The sequence below is a fragment of the Macaca thibetana genome, chromosome X (genome assembly GCF_024542745.1).
Source record: "Macaca thibetana thibetana isolate TM-01 chromosome X, ASM2454274v1, whole genome shotgun sequence".
Taxonomy (NCBI): Eukaryota; Metazoa; Chordata; class Mammalia; order Primates; family Cercopithecidae; genus Macaca; species Macaca thibetana.
This window is the reverse complement of record NC_065598.1, coordinates 144709550-144733002: the sequence shown is the minus strand read 5'-3', so window position 1 is coordinate 144733002 and position 23453 is coordinate 144709550. Positions and strand designations below refer to the sequence as shown.

Here is a 23453-nt window from a genome sequence, read left to right as displayed (position 1 = left end):
GCCCCGCCCCCAGCCCGTCCCCAGAGGTTTCCCTCCGCCCCGCCCCACCCCTCCCCGAGCCCCGCCCCACCCCTCCCCGAGTCCCGCCCTGCTTCTCCTGCTCCAGCTTCAAAGCCCTGCCCCCAGCCCCTCCCAGTAGTTTCTTTCAGCCCCACCTTCGTCCTCTCATCAGCCCCCTCCCTCCCCGCGCTCGTTATCAGGAGTCCACGAGCTCCTCCTACAGCCTCTCATCGCTCAGATCGCCCACAACCCGCCTTCAGTGGTTTCCCTCAGCCCCGCCCGCCCCCCTCTAATCCCCGCCCCGCTCTCAACCACGCCCCAGCGGTTTTTCCCACTCCCACCCTTCCCCTCCCCCAGCTCCGCCTTCCTCCTCTCAGCCCCGCGCCCCAGCCCCTCCCCAATGGTTTCTCCCAGCTCCTCCCTGCTGGTCTCGCAGCTCTGGGCTTAAAACTCCTGCCTGGTGGCCTCGTCCTGCCCCTCCTCTTCCTCTTCCTCCCTCGGGTTCCTTTTCCTCCTTCCGGTTCTTGGTCCAGGCTGCCGGTTTCGAGCTCCCCTGGCCTTGGCCTGGTTGGCTGGCGCGCGTCACGATCCGGTAAACTGAACAGCGTCTCCTGGCGGCCAGTGCGTGCGTACGTGCGTACGTGCGTGATGACGTCAGTGCGTGGCTTCGTGATACGTGGATTCCTAACGACTTGGCGGTCTATAGGCGTGGCTGAGTACATGCCTCCTGCGTACGTGCGTGGTGTACGTACTTGCGTGATTACGTGCACACGTACGTTCTTTGCGGAAAGGATTAGGGGAGCTGATTGAAAGCGGAAGAGTTATGGACCGTTAGCACCTGTCACTGGCGCCCGGATTCCCGGAGTTACCGGCAGCTACCTTGCAGCCCTGACACGAGCTGGCTGCTCTCTCTTCTCACTGCGGCCACGTCTCCTCGCTGGCTCCGGTGGCCTCGCTGGGTCGTGAGGAGGCGGAGGACTGTTCTTCCCTGTGGCCAAAAGCCAGAGTCGACCCTGTACTCCCACGACTCGCAGGGTCCGGAGGCCGTGAGACCAGCCGCCGCTGAAAGGTACCAGGGCCCGTGGTGCCGGAGCCTGTGTGCTCAGCCCTCTTGCGGGCGGTGCCTGAGGCTGGGGTTTCCCCTGGGTTTGGGGCAGGGAACCCGTGTGGGGGCGCCCGAGGCACCCTTTCGTGTCCCCTGCTCTCGCCAGCGTCTCGGCCCCCCTCCTTCTAAGCGCGTGTACCTGCGACAAGCGTCTGCAAGTGCTGCTCCACACACAGCGACCCCACCTCGGCCCGGACTTCCCTGCCTCCCGCTTGGCCCCATAAGTTCGCCTGGAACCGAGGCCGGGCAATGCACAGCTCTGTGGCCTGTGGCCCCGTGCTCAGCATGACCTACCCAGAATTAAACAGTGGACAATGGGATTTAGGCCCCCCAAAGCCTCGCCCGGTGACAATGGGAGGGGAAGTGGCATTTTTCTCCCCTCGGATGGAGCGTGCTCAGCTGTAGGAATGTGACTCAACTTGCTGAAATGATTTTCTGCCCTGCGGGCTGGTGCACCCTGTGACCCAGACAGATGCGGAGGGTCCCACTGCTGTGATTAGCAGAACCAAATCGTGAGTGAGGTGCACATGTGTGTTACTCTTAGGACCGGCCCTCTCAGCTCTTCTTGGTTTCCAATGCCTGCTGAGTAGAAGACCTTCCTAGGGCCATGAACCAGCTTTGCTGTCTTGCACTTAATGACCTTTCCTCTGTATCTTCCTTGTTGTGCAGGTAAAGAAGCTAAGTGAAGAGTGTTTTCTCCTTTGGCTGCAAAGCAGGTACTCTCTGCAGCACCAGGTAGGAGGGGACTCAACTTCTTGCCTTTTCAGTTACTTCAGTTCCTACTAGGGATTCCACACACACACAGTTCGCGTTTGTTGTGATTTTGTGGTGATGATGAGAAAAGGGTTGGCTAAAAAACTGAGCGGCGGAAAAGAGGCAAACATTCACTGTAGCCATGTATCCCGATGGAAGTGGCCTGGCCCTGTGGGAGACATTCAGTCTCCGTCAGAAGTAATCCAGAACCAAGGAACCTGGTGATGTTTGGTCACCCATCAGGAGAATAATGAGGCTCAGGGGCCGCAAGTGTGTGAGGAAATGGCACCATGGATGGGTTGGTGGAGGGTACACAGGTGAGTCTTTGTGGAAAGTCATTTGCTGGCAGATAGCAGCATCTTAGATGGGCATGCCAGGCGGCCGAGGCATTCCCTTCAGCATGTCTTCACACAGCAAGTGTTAGAGGTAATGTCATTTCTAGTGGCAAAAGTGGGGAGCAGCTTGTAACTCTCCGTCAGTGGAGGAGTGGTCAGGCAAATTATGAGACGGCCAACAATGGGATATCACACAGGCAGTGAAAAACAAGGTAGATGAAGATTGTCAGGTGGAAAGAATGGACTTGATGTGCTGTCAAATGGAAAACTCATGCCCTATCCTGTGGAGATGTGTTGGGAACAGCAGTTTGCCAAGATGGTTGAAGCAAAGGACCATAAAGGGGCTGGCTTAAACAACAGACAATCATTGTTCTAGAGGATGGAAGTCTGAAATCAAAGTGTTGGCCAGGTTTGTTTGTTCTGTGGGCTGTGAAAGACAATCTGGTCTGTCCCTGTTTCTTAGCTGCAGGCGGCTAGCCGGCAATCTTTGGCACTCATTGGCTTGTAGAAGCATCTCCCTTATCTCTGCCTTCATCTTCTCATGGTGTTCTCCCTGTGTGCATGACTGTCTCTGAAATCCCCCTTTTCATAAGGACGCCATCCACATTGGATATGGGTCCACCCTAATGGCTTCAGTCTCACTTGATTGCCTCTGTAATGACTCTGTCTTTATATATAAGGCCACATTTTGAGGTGCTGGGGTTTAGGACTTCAACATACACGTTTTAAGAGGACACAATGCAACCCATCAGAACTGACAAAGGACCTGAGGTAGAAACAAGCTTGGCATGTTCCCTCAGGGGATGGAAGGCCCCTGTGGCTGCAGGGTGGTGAATAAAGGGGAGAGGAGAGGACATGGCTGGGGTGGGAAGACAGATCAGGAGGGACCTTGAGTGCCCTGAGAGGAAGTGTGGATTCTGTTCTAGTTGGGGCAGGGAGCCCTTGAAAGCTTTCAGTAGAGGAGTGACATAATCTCATTGTCCCTGTACCAAGATCATTTTGATGGCAGTGTGGTCACAAGAGTGCAGAGGACAAGGGCTGAGACGGGAGTGGGGGTGCTATCAGGAGACTTCTTCAGAAGGCAGGGGGTTTTAGGGGATTGGATTGGAATTGTGGCCATAGAGATTATGGAAAGAGATCAGATTCAGTGTCGGTTTTGGACACAGTGCCACGGGATGTGGGCCGCAGAGAGGGAGGGCAGAGAGCAGCTAGGTCTGGGGCAGGAACACTGCGTAGCTGGTGATGCCACTCACAGTGGAAGGGAGGTGGACTTGGTGGTGGTGGTTGGGGTCCTGAGTATGTACAGGCCTGTCCACCTAAGGCTGAGTCTGAAGGGGCGTGGCCCTGCACCACGGGATTCAGAGCAGGCTGGTGAGCAATGTGGGGGTCCCGGAAGGAGGGAAGGAGTGTGCTCAGCCCTGCTGGGGCTGCCGAGCATGGAATAAGATGAAGACAGGACTGGCATGAGGCCGGCCATGGGTGCTTGTGGGGATAGGTCAGTCAGTGGAGTGGGTGGGGGGGTGGAGAATAAAGAGAGAAAGGTGGGGGTGGGGACAGAAGGTTCAGAGAGGAAGTAGAGACTGTGCATGTAGACAGCTTTTCCGAGGTCTCGGCTGTTCAGGGTTTAAGAGAAGGGAGGCAGAGCAGGAGGCGTGCGTGTGTTCAGAGTAGGGATGCTGAGCGAGCATAGATGGTGGCCGGTGGCACCCAGGGCCCGGAGTGAGCCAGAGGAGCAGGGTCCAGAGCACAGCAGGCAACCGGCTTGGCTGGGGCAGCTCACCCCAGAGGCGGGAGAAGAGCAGGAGATCTGGCGCTCAGAAGGCTGTACTGCGGATTGGGAAAGGAGTGAATACCAGGCAGCTTTGGTCCTGTCAGGGCTTTGTCTCATGAGGGTGGGTGTATTTTCTTAAAATCATAGAATGTATTAGATGTCGAGTTTATGTGCCGAAAGGAAGGACAGAGAGATAGTAACCAGAATGGAGGAGGGCAGCTCAAGGGTGGAGTTCAGGGCCATGGGACGGAGCCACAGGCCTGATGATGATGACGACGGTGAGGGGTGAGGGGAGCCACCGTTTGTGAGTGTTCTCTTAGGTGCCAAGTACTGGGCTGGGTGCTCTTGGTGCCTTATCTCCCATCCTCACAGCCATGTGGAAACTGAGGCATCTCAAGAGTCTATGACTGGGCTGAAGTTCTGGCTTCAAGCCCAGGGCTCCTGCCGAGGCACAGGGCTGTCCTCCATGCAGGAGGAGGGGACCCTCTCCCAAGCCACACACGCAGGAGGTCAGGCAAGAGTTGTGGGAAGTCAGAGCCCGTGTGACCGTGGGCTGGGCTGGTGCCTCATTCTCCTCAGCCATAGAGTAGGCCTCCCAGTACCACTGACCCTGCTGGGTCACTTGAAGATTCAATATGATGATCCAAGGATCGTGCCATCCCAGAGGCTGACACGTGGAAGGCGTGTGTGTGGGGGTGCCAGTTGTTCTGATTATCATTCTTCTTTTCTCCGCTCAGATTGGGACAGGGGCATCTGCTGACAGTGGAGAGCAGTGGTGGGGGAAGGGGCTTGAGGAAGGTGGTACCCAGAGGGGTGGAGAGGAGATATATGACTGAGGGCCATCTGAGGTCACAGTGCATCCTGAGAGCAGAGCAGAGCTGAGATTGGTTATCAACGATGTGGGCTCAGCAGCCCTGGAGTAGGAGCTGGGAAGGTCAGTGCCTTGGTGGCGGCAGGGCCAGGGCACTGAGAGTATTGGCAGAGCACAGCAGGGGGAAAGGAAGAGAAGCAGAGCCTGGGACTGTCCCTCTGTGCTGGAAGACGGCTAACACCAGCCCCGACTCTCCACTCTGGCTAGGCCGAGGGGGCCCTCTGTCCTCTGTGTTGCCCTAGGGCTCGGTGACCTCTGTCATAGCACTAACCACATGCTGTCCTGCCTGTGCCTTCCTCTAGCTGTCTCTGCCCTACTCCAGACCGCCCCAAAGACTCTGTGGGATGAACCTGAGTCAGCCAAATCCCAGCCCCTTCCCTTGGGCCTGCCGTGGCGCGGGACATCAGTGACAGGCGGAAGCAGCGGACCATCAGGGTCAGTGGGATTTAGGCCACCTGAGAGACACAGGGGTATGGTCAGGCCACTGCCCGTGAGCTTGGAGGGCTGGCATGTGACGTGCTTCTGTGCTTCCACAGGCCACAGGAGGCCCGGGGCGCTTGCGAAGATGAAGTTTGGCTGCCTCTCCTTCCGGCAGCCTTATGCTGGCCTTGTCTTAAATGGAGTCAAGACTGTGGAGACGCGCTGGCGTCCCCTGCTGAGCAGCCAGCGGAACCGTACCATCGCCGTCCACATTGCTCACAGGGACTGGGATGACGATGCCTGGCAGGAGCTGCTGGTGGAGAGGCTGGGGATGACTCCTGCCCAGATTCAGGCTTTGCTCGGGAAAGGGGAGAAGTTTGGTCGAGGAGTGATAGCGGGTAAGTGACGATGTGCCAAATGTGCAGACAACGCCTAGAGTTGCCACCCAAGATCTTGCTTGGGAGTCTGGGGACTTTTGTTGTCGTCTGAACTGATTGGCATGTATACCACAGTTTCCTTTGGCAGCACACCTTCAAAGGGACAGCAAGGGCCCTGGGCTGGGGGTTGGCAGGCCTAGCTTCCGTGAGCTCTGGTAAATCATTTCTCCACTCTGGGCCTCAGTTCCTGTTTCTGATCTCAGTGAGAAACCAGATCAGGTCCATGTACACGTGGTGCTTGTGGTGTTTGGCTGTGTGTGTATGTGTGTGTGTGCATACATGTGTGAGTGCACATGTGTGGCAGAGACCATGAAAAGCAGCCCAGCCCGCCGAATGGGTCAGGTGGCCTCTAGAGTTGGGCTGCCTGCCTGACTTCACAAGCCTGCCCCAGCCCCACCACTCACGGCACCCTGGGCAAGTCCCCTAACCTCTAGGTGACTGAGGCCTGACAATAGCATCTGTCCCCTGGTGACCTGCTCAGGCATCACCTGTAGCTTCCCAGGCAGTGGCTGGTGCCCTTCCAATCTGCAATCGCTGCCCTCGGAAGTCTGGCTTGGACCTGCCTCTTACTTGTGTGGCTTCATCGAGGACAAGGCCCTCTCCTCTGCCTTTCTGGAGCCCTCCCCCGCCTCTCCCAGAGTTTGGCTCATTATCAAAGCAGTGGAAGAAGGACTTGACTCCCTTCTTGTCATTTTGCTGATGCCACCTTACTCTCTGATTGTGACTTTGAGTAATCGTGTTGTCACATGGGCAGGCCTTGGGCTATGGAAGTGAAAGGCATTCATATGTATCTCTCTTTGTGTACAGGACTCATTGACATTGGGGAAACTTTGCAATGCCCCGAAGACTTAACTCCCAATGAGGTTGTGGAACTAGAGAATCAAGCTGTACTGACCAACCTGAAGCAGAAGTACCTGACTGTGATTTCAAACCCCAGGTGGCTACTGGAGCCCATACCTAGGAAAGGAGGCAAAGATGTATTCCAGGTAGACATCCCAGAGCACCTGATCCCTTCGGGGCATGAAGTGTGACAAGTGTGGGCTCCTGAGAGGAATGTTCCAGAGAAACCAGCTAAATCATGACACCTTCAATTCGCCATCATGACGCAGACCTATATACATTAGGTTAAATCTGAATTTCCACTGCTTTGGAGAGTCCCACCCACTAAGCACTGTGCATGTAAACAGGTTTCTTTTCTCAGATGAAGGAAGTAGGGGGAGGGGCTTTCCTGGTGTGATGCCTTCTTAGACACACAGGCAATGTCTCAAGTACTTTGACCTTTGGGTAGAAGGAAAAGCTGCCAGTAAATGTCTCAGCATTGTTGCTAATTTTGGTCCTGCTAGTTTCTGGATTGTACAAATAAATGTGTTGTAGATGACAGGTTAGTGTTTGAGGCTCCGTTCTATTGAGACATCCAGGTGGGAGAGGTTCCCCAGAGAAACTCCAACCAGCCTACACACTGGGAGGAATGTGCACTGGGGTGGAGCCACAGAAGTTTACTCCGCTTGCATTGGGGAGGAGCCTGGCCCCTCCTCTTCCTGAATGGAATCTTGGATTCAATCTGTGAGGCAGGAAGTGCACCAGCAGGGACCCTGGCTCTGTGGAGGGTCCCTGTTTCCCCTTTTTTCCTTTTCACTCAGTAAAACCCTGCCTCACCCTTCAAAACATCTGGGAGCCTAAATTTTTGTGGCCGTGTGATAAGGACCCCATCTTTAGGTGAACTAAGGAAAAGTCCTGCAACATGTTTGGTGTGCAACGTCGATGCTCAAAACCTCTCACTGTTGTGCATCTAAGCATTTTCATCCTCGGATTTCTGAGCTTGCAGGAAACCATGCCCCCACTCCTGTTGCTCCCAGGCATTGGGAAGGTTGGCCTTGGTCTTCATGGCCTTTTCCTTTTTGGAGGGGGATGGACCAGCTAGCAATGGCTCCCCACCACCCTCTCCTGCCTGCCAGGGCCAGGACGCATGGCTCAAGGCTCCCTGGGTGGCTGACTGGCAGTCCATGTCACGCGCTGCTGGAGCCTTCTTCCCAAGCCAAGGGGTTTAACTCTGTTGGACAGTAATTAAGCTTTTCTCCTGGTGGAGGAACCGGTTGCATAAGAATAAGAGGTTCTTCCCGGCATTTTTAAGCTTTTTTTTTTCCTCTTCTCCACCCTATGAGCAGTTAGCTTTTAGAGGTCCGCCCTGCTACCTTTAGAAGATGTTTTACTAGGCTAGAAATAAGGATCCCTGTTTATATTATCTGTAAAGCTTTAATTGTGAAAAAGGATGTGTTAAATTGTAGACAGTCTGCTGTGCTTTGCTTGCCTTTATGGTTTGTAGCAAACTTCCTTGCAACCCTCAGTCGTCTTCTCTTGTTTTACATCCTGGGGGGGCATGGCTTTGTTTAGCAGCCCTGCCTTAGGGAATGAGTTCCTTTCTTTTTTGATATCTGCATGTTTTCCTAGCCCTGTCTCTTAACCCCACCCAGGGGCTGGGTTTTCTCCTTCCTGTCTGTGTAGGTGTGTGTGTATGTGTGTGTGTGAGATATCTGTAAAAAGAGCTCTAATTTGGCCTAAAGAAAGACAAGTGCTTGGATCAAATATTTTTTAAAGGGAAGATAAAAGCTGTGGTACCTTTAAGTTCACATGTTTTTAATGTTTGAGAAATAAAAATAGCCTTAAAGATTATTGGTAAAATGCAGGTGTTATTAAAATGTAAATAGGTGAACTAAATTATGCAGGTCAGATGCAAGGTTTGCTAAATGTTTTAAGGTTATAAACTACTTTTTTTGTTTTGAGAACTGTCTGTCTTGCCTGCTTCACAATTGGTAGGGCCTGGAGATGTTTGGAACTAACCACACCCTGAATTAAGAAGGAAACCTTGGCGGCACTTAGCACACAATTAAAACAAAAGGTTTTACATTAGAGTTAAAAATGGCTAGGAGTTACCATTATAACATGTAACTGAAACTACTGAAAAATAGATGTACATGGAAGATGTGTGAGAATAGTAAAATGTGTTTTTTAGTAAAAGGTTATAAGAAAGCTTGGAAATGTAAATGTTTGCCTAGGGTTAAAGGATTGTTTTAAATTAGGTAAGATAAAGCTGAAGGTTCAAACAAGTGGAGGAAATACTATGGAAATTAATCTTGCAGAAAAGGTTCTCTATGTGAACAAATTGACTAAATTGCAGAAAGGTATTACATTATATTCCTACCTCGTAGGTTTTTCTGTAAATTGATCATTGAAATAAAAACACAACAAGGTTTTCTTAAGGTGCTAATTTGCTCTTTGGCAAAATTTGTAAAGGATTTTAAAAGATTTTTGCTTTAAAATTTCTGAGTCATCATTTTGGCAACATAAATAACATGGTAATCTGGAATTCTATTTCATAACAAACGTATTTAACAGCCTTTCCAAAATCAAACTTCAATTTCAAAATTGTCTTTCCTGACACTTGGCTTTTCGGATACTTCAGAGGGCCCCTGAAACATCCAGAAAAGAGGTCAACAGGATTATTTGACATGTTTAGTTAGGTACGTGGGATTGCCAAAATGATGTTCATTCTTCTTTAGGTTATATTTTTATGAATAATGCTAATGTATGTTCCAAGAGTATATGGGATTTCTAAAATTATAATGTCTAAGTATATACTCTCAATCATAATTAAGGTTGTTATGTTATTGTAAACCACAGAGGTAACCAAACTTCTTTGTCAGTTACGTTTCTGACTGTAATTATCCTGGACATTTTGCTATTCACAGACAATTGTTGTCTTGTTTTAATCCTTTTCAAAAGATGGCTTATAATAAGCTATAGGACTTTGACAGGTGCTCTCAAATACAGGCTTCTGTCTGATAACTTTGGAGATTGTGACATTGGAATAAAGAAAAATGTACAGGACTCAAAAACAGCTGAAGTGTTCATGAACTGAAGCAAAACAAGAACTAAATGGACTGAACTCAGAAAGCTGAAGCAACCTTATTGACTTTTGCTTGGAATATTGTTGATCCTTGTTTTGCTTTTCAGAGTCAAAGAAACTTACTTTGAACTATTTACAGCATTTAATAATTAAGCAAGGTATACTCTGGTGAGCAAAATTTGGAGCATGTTTGTTTCTCTCTGTCTGGTTCCTGTAGAATTTGGAAACTGTAAATATTGTTAACGTATGGCAATATAGTTGTTTGCATCAGTGCAATAAGAATCCATTTTTCTTTTGCAACAGGACGCAATTGGAAAAACTGATAATTTTACCAAGGCTTTGACTGGAAGGGTATGCTTCACTTTAAGGAGTCAATTTCGACTTGCAGAGCCAATAAAAGCCGATTGGGGAAACTGGCCTCATATCCTTGCCTGCGCAGTCCCTGTACAGGATTCCTGACCTGTGGTCAGTAAAGAATGTCACTTTCTAACAGGTCCAGGAGCTCCAAGTTTATCTTGGGACTGTAAGAGGAGAGGATCACCCAACTCGCTGGTATCTGAGGATACAAACCCATGGCTGGGCTCAGCTTTAAAAGGTCTTATCTAATATTCCTTGTAGAACAGAGTTCTGTCAAAACCAATCCAAAAGGCCTATGTAGAAATACTTATTCTTGCTATACTTTATGCAGATAATCAGGTCAAATATAAGACTGAAGTCTATTTTGCAAACCACTGAGTCCTATGATTTGTTTTTTTTAACAAAAAGTGAGGATTGAAGAGAGAGGAATTATGTTTTAAAACGTGTATGTCATTAAATCCTAAACTCAGTTGTTTTTAGGTGTTCACCTACATTTTAGACTAAATCTGTTTTTTCCTGTAAACCAACCAGCAATCTCTGGCTGCAGCTCAGAAAGAACAAAAGGGACAGGTAATGCAAAACTCTGGATCAATATCCTAGTTCTGAGGAGGTATCCTGCAAATCCTGCTAGAGGATGGAATAAATAGGATGCCCATCTCTCAGAGGTCGCCTTTTGGGAAAGTAAGACCAGGGGAGCTAACGAAAGCAAGCACCATGCACCCAAACCCTACAGGCATAACTGTAACTACCAGTTGTCTGGGTGTATCACAGGACATCCGTTTCTCTCCCTCGGAGGAAGACTCAGTTCCACAGCTTCACCTTAGCATTCGGCTTATAATAAGGAGTTCGTGCAGTCCCCGCTGAGACACATTTTTGTCCCAAACTCAATTCCAAGCTTCGGGTCAAAGCCCTAGGAAGGAAAACGATCTGAGGAATCCAGAGGCAGATGATAATGGAATTTAAAAGGCACAGCACAGGTGAGCGTGGCTGATTCCTGCCAATTAAGCCAAGCTTCAAAGGCCATGTTAGCATCCATGGCATAAATGAGGTCTAAGGAATCCAAGGTTTCTGACATCAGGGTGTACGTGGGTAAGAGTAGATGATTCCTATCCGGTAGGCCCCCTTGCTTCATGGGTGCAAGCCACCTTGGCACCCATGTAGCACCTGCCAAGGTTCCCAGGACTCTGGGAGGCAAGGATGGAAGAGAGAAAGAGAACACTCTTCCCTCTCTCCCTCATGTACCCTGGGTATCTGCTAGGAAAAAAAGGGAACCAAGGACGCCTGCTCCCCTCTTTCTAGATGAGTAACCATTCATCCGCAGTCTGTACCCCTTTCGAATGTATCCTGAACTCCTGGGACTCCTTTGAAAAACACCTTTTTCCCTTTCTCCTCCTCTGTTCTCTGTTCACAGATAGGTAATTGTGTCTCCATACTGTGGGACACTCCCCTTGGATACATCCTTCAAACTGGAAAGAGTTAATTTCCTGAACCTTTAACTGGTTGGCTCAGGATTGGACTCAGGGGAAGGGAACCCAGAAGCCCAACATGTTGGCAAAAGGGTAAAGTATTTCTTCCCAGTCAAGCTTTTGGCCTCCCTCTCCCTGTGCAAACTGGTAAAAGGCCTCAGGATTTTTTAGCTGTCCTTAACACTCCCCTTGTTTCATTTTGATACATGTTTTTTAAAAACATGGTTTGTCTCTGCTTGCCTTCAGGCCATCAGACTCCAAATGGTCATGCAACTGGAGTCCCTGACGATGGCCCCTTCTGCTGGGAATGCTTAGATTGGTTTCTGAAGGAGCTCTGACTGCCATTTTTCCAAAACAGGGGTCCCTTTCAGCAGGAAGCAGTTAAGATCAGACCTTGTCCTTATTCTAATGGAAGCTAGATGGACTTTTTTAGAGGGAAGAATGAGACAGCCAGGTGGGAGGGGGTCCCCAGAGAAACTCCAACCAGCCTGTGCACTGGTAGGAGTACACACTGGGGTGGAGCCACAGAAGTTCACTCCATTTGCCGTGGGGAGGAGCCAGGCTCCTCCTGGGTAGAACCTGGGATTCAATCTATGAGGCGGGAAGCATACCAGCAAGAACTCTGGCTTTGGTAAGGGTCCTTGTCCCCCCTTTTTTTCCCTTTTCACAGATAAAACCCTGCCTTACCCACCCTTCAAATCATCTGTGAGCCTAAATTTTTGTGGCCATGTGATAAGGACCCCATCTTTAGCTGAACTAAGGAAAAGTCCTACAACACTGTTTTCGCCTGTATTTGTTCTGGTCAGAAGTCATCAAATGTGTGACTAACATCCAGGAAACATGGAAAGTGTGGGACCTGATAGTGAGCAGCCATTAATGGACTAACTCATCCAGGATGAAGAGGGCCTCAGACTTAGAGCAGCTGTCTGTCCTTTCAGGTTACTCTTACTCTGTTGTGAAAGTGTCTGTCGGTTTCTGAAGCATGTGTGTCACCTGCATCACATAGCTACTTCCTATCCTAGCAATACATCCAAAATACAGCTCTGGTAGAGTCAGGTTAACTTTGGAAACTGATTAGTGTTGTTTTATTTTTTAGTAATTTTTTTCAGTAATTTCTTAGCAGTTTCTAGTGGTTGTTATCTATGAGGATGATGGACTTTTTCCCCTAGATGTTAACTGCAGTGGCCTTTCTCTTCTGAGCCAGGATGTTATAGTGGTCGTACATCCCTTGGCAGATGGGGTGGCCTAATTTTGAGATGGGCCTCTGGAGGCCCCTGGATGCTAGGCTAGGGATGCTGAGCTGCTATTGATCAGGAAGTGATCAGATACTTCCTGGCAACACTGGAAGGGACCCATGAGGATAGAATCTCCTGTTTGAAGATACAGGAACCATGTAAGGTGATACTGCCAGAATCAGGAGCAAGGCTGTTCTGTCTCCTGACCAGCAGGCCAGACTCAGGGGACCAGATCTTCCTGGGCTTGGCCTCAACATTCCCTAGCAACATCCTCTGCTGAGTGTGTGAAAATGCTGCTTCTCCAAATGAATGAGGACAGTGGGGACCAAAGCCTTCCTTGGACAGGATTTTCAGCCTCCCCTGGCTTGTCCCAATGAGATGTGTATAGGATAGTAGGTTAGAAAAAGCACAGACCCGCAATTCTCATTTAAATTGTTTATTCTCATAGAATTTTGTTTTTCTTTGTTAGGACCAAAAATGTGTTTCTCACTAGAAAATGCCAACTTTTATCAGTCATCAGTGGCCTGTGAGGGGGGGGGGGGGGGGGGGGGGGGGGGGGGGGGGGGGGGGGGGGGGGGGGGGGGGGGGGGGGGGGGGGGGGGGGGGGGTTCATGGACTTGGAAGATTGTCCCTAACATGTTCACAGAGTACACACTTGTAGTCTGAGGGGCCTTCCTCCTCCTCATCAGGGGGCTCATTTGGAGACATGACTGAGATGGCAACCGACAGAATAGAGTAACGGGTATTGTACAAAGACATTACACAATCATAGTCTGGGTAAACCAAGGTACTAGGCACTTCCCCTGTGCTTTCCATCCCTGTGCACTTCACCTGTGCAGTAGTCAAAGATGCAAATGTGACATCCTCAGAGGTGCCATCACCACTTGGGTCATTTGGCTCCTGTGGGGGCCCACTTCCCAGGGAATGCCCAGTGATACTGTTCATGGAACACATACCAGGGGACATGAAGGACTGGGTGTCACTGGGTCCCTGAATATTGTTGGCTTCTTTCATGGCATTATTGTGATGAAATCGGGGGGAGTGTCTTATAGGTACCAGCTTCTTTCTCTTTGGAGCTGGGACACGGGTTGCTTGCTGAGCGGTGTTTCTGAGGTCATCTTTAATCTGGATATTCTCAAGTAGCCTGGGCATGTCTCTCTGAAAATTGGAGTTGTGGTAGATCTGAAACAAAATGAAACATTTTAGTAATTCTGGGATAAATTGTTTATTCCTTTCATCCCCCCCTCCCAAAATGATGGTCTTGTTTTACAATGGAGAAAAGAATGTTTTAAGTGGCAGCAAGTGTGGTTATGCTCTACAGCATGACCTGACTAAAGATAAACAATTCATAGGTCAAGGCAGTAATATATAAATAGCATGGATTTTGATATTAAACTGCAACCCCCTTAGAGGTAATATGCAGGTCCGCATAATATGATGCTTACATTATCTCTAAGGGGGTTGTAGTTTAATATCAAAATCCATACTTTTTAAGTTCTATACTTTTCATCTTTCAATAAACAATATTTCACATTTTAAAATGCTATCTTTGACACTTAAGCTCTTACAGTATATTCTTTATATTAGTATCTTATGAAGATATGTTTGAGAAAGAGAGAAAAGGGATTACAGAAATGCTTTCTACTTTACCATCATTTTCTTGTTTCCTGGAGAGTTGCTTGGGTGTGTTTTGCAGAATCCATAGAGGTTCAGTTGGCGAATGAAACTCTTCAAGCTGTCTGTTTCGAAGATCCTCTCTGCACCTCTCCGTTGAAGAACTTCCCTCTGGAAGAGATCCTTCTCGATGATCACGGCGTCTCCATCATCGTTCCAGCTCACAGACTTGAATGTGTCTTCCTCCACCATCATCCAAAGCTTTCTTTGTGGTTGTCTTCCGTGTTGACTACGGATTGGTTTCGGTCTTCTGGTGGTGAGTTAACTTGGGAGCCTGGATCTTGGCTCACGGCGTGGTCCTTGTGTCTGTCCAAAACCTCGCTGGAATCTGGATTTGGATCAGGTGAAGAACTAAATGGGTCCCCGCTTGTTGGCTCTCCACCAACAGACGGGGCCAGCTTGTCTTCATATTCCTGTTCGGTGTTCTGACTCGCCATGGAGCTACACCAGAATCAGGAGCATTTTGTACCCAAGACCCTTATCACTGTCCTAGCAAGTCCAAAATGCCTTCAGTCAGAGTAGGCGTGCCCAGTAAATACCGTCCACAAAATTCTAGAGTCTCGGTATCGGGGCAACCAGCGGCTTAACTCACCATCTGCCATATTTGTCGCACGATATCACAAAGGTAGCTCTCAGCCAATCTGGAGAGGGGACGCTGGCCAGGTGTTGGGGGAGTAGACAGGTGGCATGGCCTTCAGCTTCTCCTTTTTCTAAAAGTATAAACAGGCATGGTTCAAGTTCCCAGAAAAGTCTCCCATCTTCTGAAAGTCACATTGTGTCACAGGGCCAGGCCCCAGATGAGCTGAGAAACCATGGCTCTGTGGCCACTCCCAACCCTGAAGACAGGGGAGGTCTGTTGCTGGTCTCTCTGATTTGCTCAAGGGCCAGCCTCCATTTAGCTCTAGCTTGGGTTTCTCCAAGACTGCCTGAGTCAGCCGGGCATGGTGGCTCATGCCTGTAATCCCAGCACTTTGGGAGGCCAAGGTGGGCGGATCATGAAGTCAGGAGATCGAGACCATCCTGGCTAACACAGTGAAACCCTGTCTCTACTAAAAATACAAAAAAAATTAGCTGGGCATGGTGGCGGGAGCCTATAGTCCCAGCTAGTCAGGAGGCTGAGGCAGGAGAATGGTGTGAACCTGGGAGGCGGAGCTTGCAGTGAGCTGAGATTGCGCCACTGCACTCCAGCCTGGGCGACAGGGCAAGACTCTGTCGCACAAGAAAAAAAAAAAAAGACTGCCTGAGTCAGACGGGTCCCTCACAGGTGACTGTGCCTTCCAGGAGATGGTGGTCCGTACTAGACTGGCCTATTCTGGATTGGTAGCACCCCATTTTCCAGCCCCCCCATCTCCTTCCTGCTTTGGTCTCTTCCAGCTACTCCTAATGGTTGGTGGGATGTGCTCCAATGGGCCCAGATGAAGTGTTCCTTATTCCACTTGGTCGAGTTGTTCCCAGAGTGGTGCTGTGCCTGAGCATGGTGGGAGCACTCCCCTCACTCCTCTACCACTGTGTTACCCAGAGCACCATTTGTGGTTGGATGGCCACATCCTCAGCTGTGCTTTGGAGTCCCCTGTGGAGCTCTGCTTGCCCCTGCATCTCACCCTCTTGCAGATCACAACAGGAGATTATCTTTAGTTTCTATTCTTGCCTATAAGTACTGTTCTCATTGCCCAAGACATGCTCACTTCATGTAATCCAACACAAAACTGCCCATTATTGTATATTTGAAAATAGATGAGAGTCTGGGTGTGTGATGAGGGGATGATCAGGAGGACAGAGAAAACCCAAATGAAAGTCATCTTCAACCACAGATGAGAGGATACAACAGTCTTTTTGGTGATATATTTTCTCTAGCCATTGTAGCCAGCTTTGTTCTTAATATTCACTCTGTATAAAGAGATGGAGTGATACAGTGGAAAGGCCCTAGGCTGAAAGGACCCTGGGTCCTCATTCCACTGAGTAGCACCCTTTGCCATCTCTGAGGGTCACCACTGACCGCGAGCAGGGTTGGAAGAGGCTCTCCCAAGGTGCCTTTCAGTCTCAGGGTTCCCTAATCATTCATAGTGCCCCCACAGCTAACTCAGGCATGAGGACCAGTGGCCCCATGGAAAGTGGTCTCAGTCCTGACTCACTGCTGCTTCTGTGTAGCTGTTTAGTGATGGAGAACAGTGCTGAGCTCTCGACTATGGGGTCCTAAGGCCTGGAGCCAGCCATGGGGCAAGACTCACTGTGTAGGCCTTGCCTGCCACATATTCCTCCAGGGCCTCCCTCGTCCTCTCACTGGCTTCCCAGGAGCTTCTTCCTTACTGGTCTCTCTTCTGGGCTCTAGGATGTGTCCATACAGTTGTTTCATCCCATCTTGGAGGGGTCTTTCTAAACTGTGACTTGGAACTTGTCAGTTGCTTAGGCACCAACACCTCATACCTCCCAGGCCTTCCTTTCCCAGCCTTGTTAGCCACTGGGCTCCTCTTTCTTACACACTTAGACATCTGCCATGCCATCTGCCCTTAACCCTCCTTCACTCAGCATTTGCTTGGTGCTGGGTCCTGGGTAAAACAGTTCTCAACCTCTGGTTCCCCCAGTGCTGTTTTCTGAGCACACTGTGAACTTCCTTGCTGGTGTTGGTGCTTGTACTGCCCCTCCTACAGAAATGCCCTTCCACCCAGAAGCCACTCAGTGTGTTAGGGTCCAGGTCACTCCATGAGGTCACCTGGCAAGACTTGTTCCCAGGGGCTGGCCCAGCACAGCTCTCCACCATTGGTTGGGTGGATCCCGAGTACCTGCGATGTTGGGCATGTTGATGGGCTGTCTCCCCTCTGGACTAGGAGGTCCTTGAGTATGGCCAAGACCATGGTGTGAATGTGACCTTCAATACATACAAGTTGGAATGAAGAAAGTTCTGTGTCATAAGTAGCTGAGTGGGGTTTAGCATCCTCGGGCATGACTCTGCATTAGAATAGTGATGATAGGACAGTTATTGTGAGCTCCTATGTCACGCTACTTTGCTAAGCACTCCACTGGTCTGTGTCATTTACTGTACACAACCATCTCTCGGGTGAGTGTTAGGAATGAGCCCATCTCTCCAATGAGCCAACCTAGGCCATTGAGGGATTGAGCCATGGTGCAGGTTCCACAGTGAGGAAGCAACAGGGCCAGAATAGGCCCACATGGTCAGACTGTCAGACTCACAATCTCACTCAAGTAGAATAAATGTTCCAGTGATCTGAGCAGAAAAGGTGGGCATCGTATGTAGAAAATTGTTGGAGAAAGCAGAAACAGAAAACAAAGAGCAGACTAGTCATTGATATGGTTTGGCTGTTTTGTCCCTCCAAATCTCATCTGAAATGTGACCTTCATTGTTGGAGGTGATCTTAGTGGGAAGTATTTGGGTCATGGGAGTATGTTTCTCATGAATGGCTTGGTGCTGTCCTCATGGTAATGAGTGACTTCTCACTCTGTAAGTTCACCTGAGATTTGGTTGTTTAAAAAAGCCTGACAGTTCCTTGTTCTCTCTCTTGCCATGTGATACACAGATTCCCCTTTTGCCTTCTCTCGTGATTGGAAGCTTCCTGAGCCCTCACCAGAAGCAGATGCTGGCACCACGATTCTTGTACAGCCTGCAAAAATGGGAGCCAAAATAAATCTTTTCTTTATAAATTACCCAGACTCAAGTATTCCTTTATAGCAATGCAAAACTGACTAACATGTAAAACTGGTTCAGGAATTGTGTGTGGCTATAACAATATCTGAAGATGTGGAAGCAGCTTTGGAACTGGGTAGTGGCAGGGGTTGGAAGAGTTTGGAGATCTCTGTAGAAGACAGGAAGATGAAGGGATGTTTCAAACTTCTTAGAGACTTGTTAAGTAGTTTTGACCAAAATGATGATAGAAATATGGACAGTGAATGCCAGGGTGATAAGGTCTCAGATGGAAATGAGGAATTTATTGGGACTGGAGCAAAGTTCACCCTTGTTATACTTTAGCAAATAACTTGGCTGTGTTGTGTCCATGCCCTAGGGATCTGTGGAAGTTTGAACTTAAGAGTGATGGCTTAAGGTATCTGGTTGAAGAGATTTCTAAGCAGCAAAGCATTCAACATGTGGCATGGTTGCTTCTGACAGCATATTCTCAGATGTGGGAGCAAAGGGATGACTTACAGTTGGAATTTACAATTAAAAGGGAAGCAGAACATAAAAGTTTGGAAAATTTGCAGCCTGGCCATGATGTAAGGAAGGAAAGAGCATTTTTGAGGATGAATACAAGTGGGCTGCTGAGGAACCACTTGCTAGAGAGATTTACATGACTGAAAGGGAGCCAAGTGCTAATATCTAACACAATGGGAAAAAACCCTTGAAGGCATTTCAGAAATCTTCTAGACAGCCTCTCCCATCATAGGCCCAGTGGGCTAGGGGGATTGAATGACTTGGGGAGGCCAAGCCTGGGACCCTGCTGCCCTACATAGTCTTAGGACATTGCTCCCCACATCCCTCCTGCTTCAGCTTCAGCCATGGCTTAAAGGGCCCAAGGCACAGCTCAGCCTTGGAGGGCACAAGCTGTAAGCCTTGGTGGCTTCCCCATGGTGTAAAGTCTGCAGGAGCACAGAATGTAAGAGCAAAAGAGGCTTGGCAGCCTCCACTAGATTTCAGAGGATATGTTCGAAGGCCTGGGTGCCTAGGTAGAAGCCTGGTGCAGGGGCAGATCCCCTGCAGACAGACTTTTCCGGATAGTGACCCAGGGAAATATGGGGTTGGAGCCCCTACATGGAGTCCCAACTGGGGCACTGCTGAGTAGAACTTTGAGAAGGGGGCTGATACTGGAAGAGCCACCAGCATCTTGCACCCTGAGACTGAAAAGGCCATGGGCACTCAACTCTAACTCATGAGAGCAGCCATGGGGGCTGGCCCCAGCAAAGCCACAGGGGCAGAGATGACCAAGGCCTTGGCAGCCCACCCCTTGCACCAGTGTGCCCTGGATGCAAGACATGGAGTCAAAGGACATTATTTTGGAACTTTAAAATTTAATGATGACTGTGCTGGGATTCAGACTTACCTGGGGCCTGTTGCCCCTTTATTTTGGCTGATTTCTCCCTTTTGGAGTGGGAATGTTTACCCAATGCCTGTATCACCATTGTATCCTGGAATTAAATAACTTGTTTTCGATCTTACAAGCTCATAGGCAGAAGGAAAATGCCTCAAGTCTCAGAAGAGATTTTGGAAGTTTCAGTAGATGCTGAAATGAGATGAGACTTTTGAGGAACTATTGGGATGGGATGATTGTGTTTTGCAGTGTGAAAAGGACAGGGGATTTGGAGGGCCAGGAGCAAAATAATACAGTTTGGATGTTGTGGCCCCTCCAAATCTCATGTTAAAATGTGACCTCCAATGTTGGAAGTGGGCCTGTTGGGAGGTGTTTGAGTCATGGGGGTGGGTCCCTCATGAATAGCTTGTTGTTGTCCTTACAGTAATGAGTGAGTTCTCACTCTGAGTTCACATGAGATTATGGTTTGGCCCTGTGTCCCCACCCAAATCTCACTTTGAATTGTAATCCTCATAATTCTCATGTGTCAAGGGTGGGACCAGGTGGAGGTAATGGCATCATGGTGGCAGTTTCCCCCATGCTGTTCTCATGATAGTGAGTGAGTTTCACAAGATCTGATGGTTTTATAAGCATCTCTGGCATTTTGCCTGCTTACACTCATTCTCTCTCTTGCTGCCCTGTGAAGAGAAGAGGTGACTTCTACCATGATTGTAGGTTTCCTGAGGCCTCCCCAGCCATGCAGAACTGTGAGTCAATTAAACCTCTTTTCTTTATAAGTTACACAGTCTCAGGTATTTCTTCAAAGCAGCATGAGAATAGACTAATACAGTAAATTGATACCATGGAGAGTGAGGTGCTGCTATAAAGATATCCAAAAATGTGGAAGCGACTTTGGAACTGGATAACAGGCAGAGATTGGAACAGTTTGGAGGGCTCAGAAGAAAATAGGAGGCCAAACGTTCTTCGCCGAGAGTCGTCGGGGTTTCCTGCTTCAACAGTGCTTGGACGGAACCCAGTGCTTGTCCCCCATCCTGGCCAGCCGCCCATAGCCAGCCCTCCGTCACCTCTTCACCGTGTCCTCAGACCGCCCCAAGGCCCCCGCCGCTGCTCCAGCGCCGCGCGGCCACCACCGCCGCCGCCACCGCCGCCTGTCCTTAGCCTCCGCCATGACGACCGCGTCCACCTCACAGGTGCACCAGAACTACCACCAGGACTCAGAGGCCGCCATCAACCGCCAGATCAACCTGGAGCTCTACGCTTCCTACGTTTACCTGTCGATGTCTTACTACTTTGACCGCGATGATGTGGCTTTGAAGAACTTTGCCAAATACTTTCTTCACCAATCTCATGAGGAAAGGGAACATGCTGAGAAACTGATGAAGCTGCAGAACCAACGAGGTGGCCGAATCTTCCTTCAGGATATTAAGAAACCAGACTATGACAACTGGGAGAGCGGGCTGAATGCGATGGAGTGTGCTTTACATTTGGAAAAAAAATGTGAATCAGTCACTACTGGAACTGCACAAACTGGCCACTGACAAAAATGACCCCCATTTGTGTGACTTCATTGAGATACATTACCTGAATGAACAGGTGAAAGCTATCAAAGAATTGGGTGACCACGTGACCAACTTGCGCAAGATGGGAGCACCCGAATCTGGCTTGGCAGAGTATCTCTTTGACAAGCACACCCTGGGAGACAGTGATAATGAAAGCCAAGCCTCAGGCTAATTTCCTCATAGCCATGGGGTGACTTCCCTGGTCACCAAGGCAGTGCATGCATGTTGGGGTTTCCTTTACCTTTTCTATAAGTTGTACCAAAACATCCACTTAAGTTCTTTGATTTGTACCATTCCTTCAAATAAAGAAATTTGGTACCAAAAAAAAAAAAAAAAAAAGAAAATAGGAAGATTTGGGAAAGTTTGGAACTTCCTAGAGACTGTTGAATGGCTTTGACCAGAATGCTGATAGTGATATGGACAATGAAGTTCAGGCTGAGGTGGTCTCAGATAGAGATAGGAACTTGTTGAGAACTGGAATGAAGTTGACTCTTGCTATGCTTTAACAAAGAGACTAATGGCATTTTGCCCCTGATTTAGAGATCTGTGTAACTTTGAACTTGGGAGAGATGATTTAGGATATCTGGTGGAAGAAATTTCTAAGCATCAAAGTGCACAAGATGTGACTTGGTGCTCTTAAAAGTATTCAGTTTTCTGCATTCACAAAGATATGGTTTGGAATTGGAACTTATGTTTAAAAGGGAAGCAGAGCATAAAAGTTTGGAAAATTTGCAGCCTGATGATGCAATAGAAAAGGAAAACCCATTTTATTAGAAGAAATTCAAGTCAGCTGCAGAAATTTGCATAAGTAAAGAGGAGCCAAGTGTTAATCACCAGGACAATGGGGAAAATGTCTCCAGGGCATGTCAGAGGTCTTTATGGCAGCCCCTCTCATTAAAGGCCTGGAGGTCTAAAAGGCAAAAATGGTTCCATGGGCCAGGCCCAAGGCCTTGCAGTCTCAAGACTTGGTACCCTGCATCCCAGCTGTGGCTAAAAGGGACCAAGGTACACCTCAGGCCATTGCTTCAGAAGGTGCAAGCCCCCAGGCTTGGCAGATTCCATGTGATGTTGGTCCTGCGGGTGCACAGATGACAAGAATTAAGGTTTGGAAACCTCCACCTAGATTTCAGGGGATCTATGGAAACGTCTGGATGTCAAGGCAGAGGTGTGGTGCAGGGGTAGAGCCCTCATGGAGTACCTCTGCTAGGGCAGTGAGAAAGGGGAATGTGGGGTTGGAGCCCCCACGGAGTCCCCACTGAGGCACTGTCTAGTGGAGCTATGAGGAGAGGGCCACCATCCTCCAGACCCCAGAATGGTAGATCATTGACAGCTTGCACTGTGCACCTGGAAAAGCTTCAGACACTCAATGTCAGCCTGGGAAAGTGTTGGAACCGAACTGTTGATTCCTTCCTGGGCAGGGGTCGCCGCGAAGGATCACCGACACGAGATTCACAGCAGAGAGTTATTTATTACTAGCGCGCTAGGGTCCTAAGCTCTAAGTTGGCCCCGGGACCCTGACTGCTTGTTACAGGCTGTTTATATAGGCAAACACAAGTTCAAACACAGCTTAGGGCGCGAAATTCAAACAAAGCTTTAGGCGCGTGGTAATTGGGTCTGTCTATGGCCTGAGCAAGGTGTCTTGTTCTAATTGGTTAGAGCAGGACCTTATGAGGTTTTTTCCTGGAGTTGTTGATTCCGGGAACTTCGAGGCAGGGTGGGACCCCCGGAATTGGCAGGGTGGGACCCCATGAGGTTGTTTCCCGGAATTGGCAGGGTGGGACCCTATCAGGGTGGGACCCTATTGAGGCAGGGTGGGACCCTATCCAGAGCCACCTGGTGTTAATTTTTTTTTTTAAGTTCTTTTTTTTATGAGGCCTAGTTTCATTCCCTCCTCTTTTTGTGTCAGAGGCTCAATCTTGAGCCTCTTCTTCAGTCCTGAGGGTCTGGTATTGTTGGGTCAGAACCATAGCATGTACTATGTTTATTCTATTTTTAATAAGGGTGAGTAAGCAGTTGAGTATGCATGGCCTGAAAGTCAGGATGAGCGTGAGCAGGATGAGGGGTCCTAAGATGGTGGAGATTAGGGTGCTAAGCCAAGGGGATTGGTTGTACTAATTTTTAAACTAACTTTGTTGAGATTTTCTTTTTTTTTTTTGTCTAATCTTTTTCTTAGTTTTGCCATAGAATCTTTAACTATTCTTGAATGATCTGCATAAAAACAACATTGCTCTTTTAGGGCTGCACAGAGCCTGCCCTCTTTCAGAAAGACAATTTCTAGTCCTCGTCGGTTTTGTAATACAACTTCAGACAGAGAAGTCAAGGACTCTTCAAGTTTTGTGATAGAGTGTTCTATGGCTCTAAGGTCTTTATCTATGGCTACTTTAAGTTGTTGCAGATGATGGTTACTATGCACTAGGGCTGCTGTCCTGGTCTTAACTCCAGCCGCTACCTTAATTCCTAACATGTCGGCGAGGGTGAGGGAGATTAAGGGCGGGGAAGTGCTTTGAGGAGCTTTTAGTTGGGGCTTTTC

At 48.9% G+C, this 23453-nt stretch overlaps 2 protein-coding genes and 1 pseudogene across 7 annotated transcripts; 2 read left to right on the top strand and 1 right to left on the bottom strand.

Annotated features, from left to right (window-relative positions):
- The first annotated feature begins 399 nt into the window (after positions 1-399).
- EOLA2 (endothelium and lymphocyte associated ASCH domain 2) lies at positions 400-7070 on the top strand. Of its 5 annotated transcripts, none has more exons than XM_050775288.1 (5): positions 400-1069; positions 1775-1821; positions 5138-5270; positions 5372-5653; positions 6500-7070. In XM_050775288.1, exons 4-5 carry the CDS (start codon positions 5401-5403, stop codon positions 6721-6723), a joined length of 477 nt encoding a protein of 158 aa, XP_050631245.1. In that variant the 5' UTR covers positions 400-1069; positions 1775-1821; positions 5138-5270; positions 5372-5400; the 3' UTR covers positions 6724-7070. The 5 variants fall into 5 exon arrangements, with proteins under 5 accessions (XP_050631245.1, XP_050631244.1, XP_050631247.1 ...); XM_050775287.1 differs by having other exon boundaries at positions 1775-1840; XM_050775290.1 differs by lacking the exon at positions 1775-1821.
- Positions 7071-13256: 6186 nt separating this feature from the next.
- On the bottom strand, positions 13257-14846 carry LOC126945367 (heat shock transcription factor, X-linked member 3-like). The gene is given in 3 exon segments (XM_050775286.1): positions 13257-13836; positions 14305-14537; positions 14540-14846. Coding segments are annotated over 3 exon segments (1032 nt in total). The 5' UTR covers positions 14766-14846; the 3' UTR covers positions 13257-13263.
- A 4371-nt stretch (positions 14847-19217) lies between these two features.
- LOC126945930 (ferritin heavy chain-like) lies at positions 19218-21267 on the top strand (annotated as a pseudogene). Its single transcript, XR_007722555.1, has 3 exons — positions 19218-19288; positions 20050-20074; positions 20313-21267. The product of XR_007722555.1 is annotated as a ferritin heavy chain-like (transcript).
- The last annotated feature ends 2186 nt before the right edge of the window (positions 21268-23453 follow it).

Coding starts and splice junctions, on each gene's coding strand:
- EOLA2 (XM_050775291.1), top strand. CDS start 5,401: ATGAAGTTTGGCTGCCTCTCCTTCCGGCAGCCTTATGCTGGCCTTGTC. Junction 5,654..6,499: donor TGGTCGAGGAGTGATAGCGG/GTAAGTGACGAT, acceptor CTTTGTGTACAG/GACTCATTGACATTGGGGAA.